The sequence below is a fragment of the Alligator sinensis genome, unplaced genomic scaffold (genome assembly GCF_000455745.1).
Source record: "Alligator sinensis unplaced genomic scaffold, ASM45574v1 scaffold210_2, whole genome shotgun sequence".
Classification (NCBI taxonomy): domain Eukaryota; kingdom Metazoa; phylum Chordata; order Crocodylia; family Alligatoridae; genus Alligator; species Alligator sinensis.
The window spans coordinates 1,311,794-1,320,393 of NW_005841946.1; the positions used below are offsets into that span (position 1 = coordinate 1,311,794).

Below are 8,600 nucleotides of genomic sequence, written 5' to 3' on the forward strand. Positions count from 1 at the left end.
TGCTTGCCCTAGCCATATGAAAGAAGAACAACCTAATGTTCCCTCAACCAGCACAAGTGGCGTTTGGACTCCAGCAAGTCAAAGCATCGTTTTGATTTGTAACTCAAGTGCCTGAGATTCCCCGTCATCATTGCTAACAGCCATTAAGCTTGGAAGAGACTCCAGGGGCGCTGATGCAAAAGCATGGCATCACTGCGAGCTATCCCAGAACAGCTTGTCGCAGCTGCTGTTATAAGAGATGACAGCAGTGGAAACCACCACCCACAGTGCATGAGCTGCTGACAAGGAGAGAACGGGAGCGTCGCTTTGACATCCCTGTTGCCCTTCGCTGAATGCCTGGGGTGCCAGAGTCCAGTTCGGAAAAGCCTTCAGGTGATGGGTGCTAGCAAAGCAAGCAGCACGTTGCCTGTCATTGTGGCATCCGTCGCACTCAGGGCCTGAGGAACACGGCACAACAGACACAGCCCCAAATTAAACTGGCCTGATCGGTATTTTCTGTTTTATGTAAAGGTCTCCAGAGCTAACAGAAGAAGAAACAATGCGGCAAATAATTAGCAAAAGGATTTACGAAGTGCGCAAAGCTGCAGGCCCCTGAAATGCAAGGTAGGCCTTGCAGGAGTGCACTTTCTGAATAGATGCCCCCAAGGGAAGGCCGTTCACGCAAGGGTGAGCAAACTTCACACACGCGCGTGTCCCCTCCTCTGCCTCTCACCTTACAGCCTAGACCTGACGCTTCACCATTTGACCAATGGATGTGGATACATGCTGCGTGGCCTGGGGCACTGGGCACACATTTGCACCCCCACGTGTGCATTAAAGATCCCTTGTCAAAGGTATTACCCTTACCCTCACTGCCTCTGCTTCAGCCCAGTGGGACCTGCCTTTCAGACTGAATATGAAGCTTTTCCTTATCAGAGCCTTTGCTCACGTGAGCAGTCCCACCACGGGATTCCTCCCATGAAGAAAGCATGAAAAAAGCAGCGCTGTTGCTGGGAGGAAGAGGAATAAGGCATCAGCTCGAACCCCGAGCTCAAGTCGCTTCAAATTAAGTGGCATGCTCTCAGCATGTAATGAAAACCAGATAGGAAGCCATCCAGGGGAGCCCACAACGCTCGGAGCAGAAAACTTGTGGCTGGTGCTGGATTATCCATCACTGAGGGTACCTTATTCTCGCAGAGCCCTATCAGCTGCTCTCAGCGGAGGCACGTCAATAAAAATGTTACCAGCCTTTCGTTGCCGATGAGGAGAACAGGACCAGCCTCTGTCTGGAAGAGATTTTGATCAATGACTCTGAGAAACCCCAATTAAATTGATTTAAAGGAGGAAGTGACTATAGATGCAGGACATTTAGTGCCTTTTATTATTTTCCCCAGCTTTTGCCGCCCACCCTGGGATTCTGCTGAACATTTTTCTAATTAATTCCTCTTTCCACTCACATCTTCCAGCCCCCAACCAGTTCAATGCATCTTTCACCAAGCACACAGATGGCGTATGACGTTCCCCTCTGCACAACCCCTGTCCCAGCCCCATTGCTTCTGCGATGGTTTCTCAGTTTTTTGGTTCACTTTGGATCTTACAAAAGTCTATTTTGCTCTCGAGCGGAGGTGGTGGGGGAGGAGGGAGCAGAGACACCCCAAGATGTCAGTGGCTTGATTTGGCCAAGCCGACTATGAAACTCTTAACCACTGATAAAGCCATTGAGGCTTTAGCAGGTGCCAAGCTGGCTCGGTTTGCTGAAATGAGGCTTGAGGTGGGTATGCAGCACGGAGGACTCGCTTTGCTGTGGTCTGACCTGTTCTAGTTGCAAAGGCTGACGGCAGTAATTCCCAACCAGGTGCCAGAAGATCCATTTAAGGGTGACAACCCCCTGCCACCAGGTAGCACTGCCCCACCACACCTGTTTCCAGGAAATACCATGTGGGGTTGGACTAGGATGTGGCCGCAGCAGGAAGGATGCTGCAGCCCAACCGGATGGGATGGGTCGCTCTGTGGCTGTGGATGTTGGCCTGCTTGAGAGCCTGGACTGGGCACGACACCACCACAGACAGGGCCATCCCTGCCCAGTGCTTCCCAGGGAACAAGGGTGCCCGTGTGCTTCATGCATCGAAGCAAAGGCAGGGGGCACATCTCCCTTGCACAGGGAAAAAGAGGTGCTTCCTCTCCCTGCATCCACTGAGGGTGCTCCTAAATTCAGAAAAATGACAGAGCGGGACCTGAGTCTAAAATGGTTGAGAACCACTGGTCTAAGAAGCAGAGCAGAGCACAAAGCCCACCTCCCATCACCTCCATTTCTGTAGCAGCAGTGGGATCGGGTGTGGGGTGTGTTTTGTCCACAATGCAGTGTACAACTCAAACGTGTCCTTGGAGAGAGGCCCCAATTCCAGAGAAGCCTCGAGCGAAACGCAGCGTGCTTCCCCGACTCTGAGCTGCCGTGCACCTGCAAAGAGCGCGCAGAGTTATTACTAGAAATGCTCTGCCCAGCTGATCCTGGTCTATGGCACGGGCCGTCTCGGCAGTGTTGCAATACAATACTAATACTACTAATACCATCGTTAGCATTTACTCAGCAGCAGCTCTCTGACTTGGAGGCAAGTTATGCACCCCCAAAGCTGCCCATCAACGTCATGTTAATAAACAGCCATTCACCAGCTAACCCTTTACCTGAGTGATATTGGATACCTTCTCTCTAAATGACCATGAGATACCCACAACCCCGACTCCTCATCATCGCTGTCATCAACCTGAATTGCAGCTGGACCCCATAAAACCTTGAAGCTACGCCAGGCATCCCTGGTAAAAGGAAAACCACACAAAGCTTTCCAGTGTAGTCAGGCAAACATCTGAGACAGTGCTCCAGTCTCTGTTCAGCTCTGCTTTCCGGGTCTGGGAGCGCCTGTTGCAGATGGTTTGAGACACGGCCGTGGGGCTGGTTGGAGGAAACAGGGGGAAAACTGCTCCCCCCGATTCAATGGTTAAATTAGTTTCATTGTGAAGCTTTTCTTTTTTTCACATTTCAGTATCCAGGGGAAAAAAAAAAACACTAGGACGGGCTGGAGTTTGGGTCTGCACATGCCTCAGTGGGCAACGTGTCCCCAAGAGCACTGCTGAAGAGTGCCACGGCCTCTCTGCTTTATTCTGAGCATGTCGAGACGGCGGCGAGGAACAGCTAACATCTCCCCCTTCACATAGAAACCCCAGTGAGCTTCAGGAAGGAGCATCCAGCACCAAGGCAGAATATTATGGGGTATTTGAGGAGCACGGAGCTGGTCCAGGGCATTTTGCTTCGGTCTGTGGAAGGAAATGCCCATGCTTGTATAGAAAGAAGCACTCCTTGCCAGCTAGAGCAGGTCCTGGCAACCGGGACAAATGCATGAGTTTTGATAGTGTGAGAAAGCGCCAGTTTGAAGCTCCCCCATGAGCAGGCGAGGAGGAGAGATGGATGGAGGCATTTACAGAGCCTACACTTGCCTGTCCTGAATGGCTCTCAGCAGTCAGAGCCTCACAACAAAGAAACCCCTTCTGCGACTTGCTGAGGAATAACAAGGCATGACCTTCCCCTACTGCCAAGTGCTGACGCAGTGCGGGAGGTCACGGGTCCGGTGGATGAATGCCTCCTGCAGCGAGCGATAAGACATCTATCAGCATCTTCACGATTTATGGCCACCACATTTGCTTAAGAAGAAAAGAGGGCAAACAAAGGGAAAAAGAACCAGCCGGAGTTGACATCAGGGAAGGTAACTGCGCCCCGTGCCACAGGCCCGATTCCTCCCTCCGCTGGACATGCTCCACTGCCTCCTTAACCAACGATGCCGCAGCATCTGCAGGGGAAAAGGCAGACACATGGTCAGGATCCAGAGCCAAGCCTCTGCCTGGCAGATAGAGCCGTGCGCTTTCCAGGCTTCTATTTTTCACTCCCTTTTGCCTTTCAGCCTGGAGGAGAAAGGCAGTAATGGAGTGAGAGAGGATTCAAGAGCTGCCCAGAGCTGCTCTGTGATTTTTTCATGGCATTCATGACAAGCGCCGAGACGCTGATACCATCCGGAGCCAGGAGAGCTGTGAGAGAACGGGAGTGCTGAGATAAGGCATTGAATGCTATTACACACGCGCACCTTCCTGCACCTAAAATAGCTGCTGCTTTAAGGCTCCACACTGTTGAATGGAAAGTCCCCAAAATACTTATTCATAATAAATCCCAACCAGCTTCAAATAGAAATTAGCATTCAGAATACCTGCAAACAACCAGTAACCAGAAGCGAATAGGTAGTGAACTTTCTGGCCCTTAGACACATTTCCCCACTTGGGTTTTGCTACCTTCATGGCCACACGCAGTTTCAGCACAGCTGTTTATGCGTCTACACTTTTGTACATGCACCACCCTCACCGCCCTCTTCTTGTCTGTCCGAGATCATTTCTCAGGCTCTCCAAGGTCACCAAATGATGTAGGTCGTGTCCCCTGGACTCCTCGGAGCTTGAAAAGAGTGGCAACCTCTGTGTTCTTCACCAAACCCTTCAGTCTTGTCAGTAAGCAACCACCTGGAGACCCTTCCAGCTAGCAGCATCCACCCTGTGGGTTAGTACTTGCCTTGTCTCCTCAGATACTGATGTTGTAAGAACTCACAGCTTGTAGGCCGAGCAGTACAGGTGCCCCAGTAGAGTCCCTTGGCTGTGGAGTCCAGGGCTAGGAACAGACATTCAAAAAGCCTGAGCCTGAATTGATTCAATCTTTGCAGGTTAGTCTAACCTGGCTAGACTGAATCAATTTGTAATTGCAGAGACATCCCAGAAATGCAGGCGCATGCCTGCAGTGGCTCAGGCTAGAAGCCAGGGGAGCTAGAGGCCCCCTCCCTTCCCTTCCATAGTGCTGAGCTGAGGGGGGTGAGGCCAGGCCCCAACAGGATGCTCTGATTAGGGAAGGGCTCCCCCCACTTCTGACCAGCCCAGCAGGGAATTGCTAACAGTGTTTATTACCCCAACTCACTGTTTATCAGCCCATTAAGAAAACAACAGAGGGATGATACTAGCTACCTGCTGATTCTGCCTTTGTCCTGTCTGCCACAGCATGCACGGTAGCCAGCATGTGGTCTGCTAGCTAGTGCTGAGAGGTGTCTGTGCGAGGCAGAGGGGATGGGGAAATCCCTGCTTAGCAGGGAGTGGGGAGGGGAGTGAGGGAGCAGAGGGAAGCCAGACAAATGCCTTCAGTCTCTGCCAGAGCTCCAGCCAGGGAGCAGAGGGGAGGGACCAGCTCTGCTGTGGAGCAGAGCCCTCCCCAGCCCAGACAGCATGCTGGGATATTGGGAGACTCTGATTTAACTTAAACCAGGAAGGAAGGGCTGTCTGGTTCCCAGAGCTATAAACCTTTCATCCCCCTAAGCTCAAAGCAACACACTAATAGCAGACTGCAAGACTGCTGGACCCAAGCAAAGCCTTCTTGTCCATCCTTGTAGGCCCAGCAATTGCCACTGCTCATTTCTGGACGTGTCTGGGCCCGTCTAACCAAATTGCCTGATGATTCAAATGAACACAATTCCCTGCCTGCCCCACGTGTTCGCTTTCCTCCTTTGGGGCAAAACAAAAAAAAGCAAATGCTGCTCTATAAATTACAAAGCTGCACAAGCACCATTCAGACTCCTTCACGGTGCCCCACCAGCCCGCTTCATGCAGACACAAAAGGAGGGTAAATGTTCCTAAGTCTGAAGTCAACAGCCTCAGTCTCTACCTCGCTGCCTTCAGCCTTATCAGCTGTCAGTTCTTGACAGTGTCTATTTAGCGATAGGAATGGCTGTCTGTAAGAACCTGGTCTAATTAAAACCTGTCTTCCTTACGCTACTAAACAGCCCATCAGGAAGCAAACTTTCCATCACCGGACACCTAGGCTGGAGTGTCCTCCAAACAACAAGCTTCTCTGGGGCATTTTTCTGGAGGGGATGGGGGTTTCCCTGTTGTTGTTTTTTTGAAGGAAAGGGGAAATAAGATTTGCAGGTCAAATATTCTTATACATTTGTTGCAGGGCAGGGCATAAAACATGGTCCTGAGATGCCCCCTCCAGTACCATAATATGCCACCCCACAGCATCACCCTTTCCAGGGCCCTGCACCCTCTCCTCTTGCTGAGTTTAGCTGCTGGATTCCCTCTCATGAGTGTGTGCTCTCTCCTTTCCACCTGGGGATGTTCCAATGAAGGCTAAGAATGGCTTCCTGACACTCTCTAACCATAAAGGACTTGCCAAATCCCCGAGACTTGGACGCCAAGTGCCAATCGCTTTCCCAGAGGACCTGGCTATAAATGAGAGCGACCAAAGAGCACACCGTCCTGGGGTATTAGCTAGAGGCCTGCCAGAGACGAGGGCAAAGCCTGCAAAATCCTGCCCAGCCAACATGGCACGTTCCAAAATCGTGGGTCAGCATGATAAAAGTCACGAGAATTATTCTTGTTCAAGAAATAGGTCTCCTTCAAGCTGGCAGTATTACTGGGCCATCGGTGTCTTCAGTGTACAGCTAGCTAATAGGAATTCCTTAGGGGGCTCTTGTATGTCTAACTTGCACCTTCTTGGTTGTGATGGGCGACCCTGCTGGAGTGCTTGGGAACAACCCCCTTTTCCCCTCGCTGCAAATTACTTCAGTCAAGAACTTCTTTAACACACAGATATAACTTTTCCAGCCCTCGCCCCCAGGCTCTTTGGTTAGCCAGGCTCCAAGTAAAGTACTGCATGCTGCATTTCTCCAGACCATCCATCCCCAAGCTCTTGAAACAGTCCAACACAATGATGAATCTCAGGATACAAACTCACCCGGCCACACACGGCAATAATTTATGGGTGTCTTCTGGGAAAATGTTGTTGCCATTACCCTGGTTTTCACATTCTGTGGTTCAATCACATCTTTCAGGGCACTCCCTTGCAGAGACTTTGCCAGTCACTTGACTAATGTCTGTAGAAGGACTCATTCTGGGTGGGACCACTGTGAATTATGGCCCATCCTCTTGTCAGGTAGCTTTAATGTATTCTTGGATGAAGAGTTGGCTACTAGTATTGCTGTCCTCCAGCTGGTGCGTCTCCCCGTGCCAGGAGCCTTTGCCAGGCAATTAGTGACTATTGCTCACATTTGCGCTTGCCATTTTCCAGGCCTGGCCAGGGCGCTGTACAAACAACTGGGGACGCACTGTACACGAGCCTGCTCCAAGCAATGTGAATACAATGTTTCTTGCAATGGGACACGAGCTCATCAGGAAGAGGGATTAGGTTGCACATCTGAGGTTTGCTCAGGATGAGCCCAGTAAAGAATAGTCTTTCCTTGCGCCCAGGCTCATAGAATTACACAGTAAATCAGGTGCGGCGTCTCACGCGGAGTTCAGCCTAGCCAGAAGAATCCCATAGACAAGACTGCCGGAGGGAGGAGTCTGTTTTGGGGACGCACAAAGGTCCTATCCTGCTCCTTAAAGCACCGGGGTTTGGAACTGGTGCAGTAAAGCAGAAACTGCTCGCTTACAGCAAGCTTTTCATTGACTCGGAGGAAAGGGGACAAGTGGGAACAAGGTCCGCCCTTTCTCGGCTGTGGAGCATTGACATCGCTCCTGAGGAGACAGAGGAGCTAAGTGCAGTTGCACCAGCCATGTAGCAGGCCCAGAGGACAGCCCCGCAGTTGGAGAAAGGCAGCTGGATCTTGGTGGGGAGTGAGAGCGGTGGCAGCTTTCCACAGGCTGGGGTGGTTTACTGCTGGGCACATCCTCCTGACCCTGCGAGGGCCGGCATGGCATCTACTCAACCCTGCAGGTCATTGCGCTGGAAGGGCAGATGCCTGTGCCCAGGCTTGTGGCAACGGCATGGATGGGTACCCAAGCAAGGGTCCCTCCCTGTCTCTCTCGGCTTCCAGAGCACTAGGTAGAGATGCCCCATTGAGGGGAAAGGCTCCCTATGGCTCTTCTTCCTCCTTGAGCAGCCTCAGCATGTCTTGACAGCCCAGGACAGGACACCATTAGGCAAAGGAAAGCACAGCTGCTCCACAGAGAAGCTCCCCACCATGCCAGTGGCCACAGCCTGGTCCCAGGCTACATGTGCAGAGCCTAGGGCAGCACAGTGTAGAGCTATGCCAGCTAGCTGGGAACGAGCACCCCTCACCTGTGCCAATTCAGCTGGGCAAAGCGGAGCCCCTGCTGCAACAGCTGTCCTGCTTTAATACTCCAGCTACTTGCTCCGTCTCTACCCAGACCTGTGCATCCTGCTGCGTAGACCCAAGGGCTAGAGCAGCGGCTCTTAAAGGTGGTGCCATGAGACGTTTTCCTAATCTCAGTGCAACCCTTCCCCATACCCCGGCTGTGCCCAGCACACAGAAGTCGTTGCTGGCAGTTCTGCTGCTGGAACAGTGGCTTTTAATTGGGAGTGCTGAAAAATGGATGGTGCGTAGAGGCTAAAAAGGTTGAGAAGCACTGGTCTAGAGGCACCGACCATGCTAAGAACAGCAAAACTGCAGTTCAGGGGTTCCTAGAGCGTGGCGACAGCAGCGTGCAACAGAAGAAGTGCAACAGTGGGTCAGACCAGCGGTCCATCTAGCCCTGGATCCTGTCTCCAACAGTGGCAGCGGTGGAGGGAGAGGGGGGAACCGGGT

The 8,600-nt window shown here is 51.9% G+C and overlaps 1 protein-coding gene across 5 annotated transcripts in view; it reads right to left on the bottom strand.

Moving 5' to 3' along the window:
- Positions 1 to 365: 365 nt before the first annotated feature.
- LOC112549668 overlaps positions 366 to 8,600 on the bottom strand; it is an 11,951-nt gene continuing 3,716 nt past the window's right edge. For 2 of the 5 annotated variants that reach the window (XR_003093187.1, XR_003093186.1), the window contains one exon: positions 366 to 3,818. Coding sequence is in view for 3 of the 5 variants with exons in the window: in XM_025199562.1 (XP_025055347.1) it covers positions 1,706 to 2,437 (732 nt within the window). In the remaining 2 variants the exon portion in view is untranslated. The remainder of the gene's footprint in view (positions 3,819 to 8,600) is intronic. The other 3 variants (XM_025199563.1, XM_025199565.1, XM_025199562.1) reach the window with 3 other exon arrangements.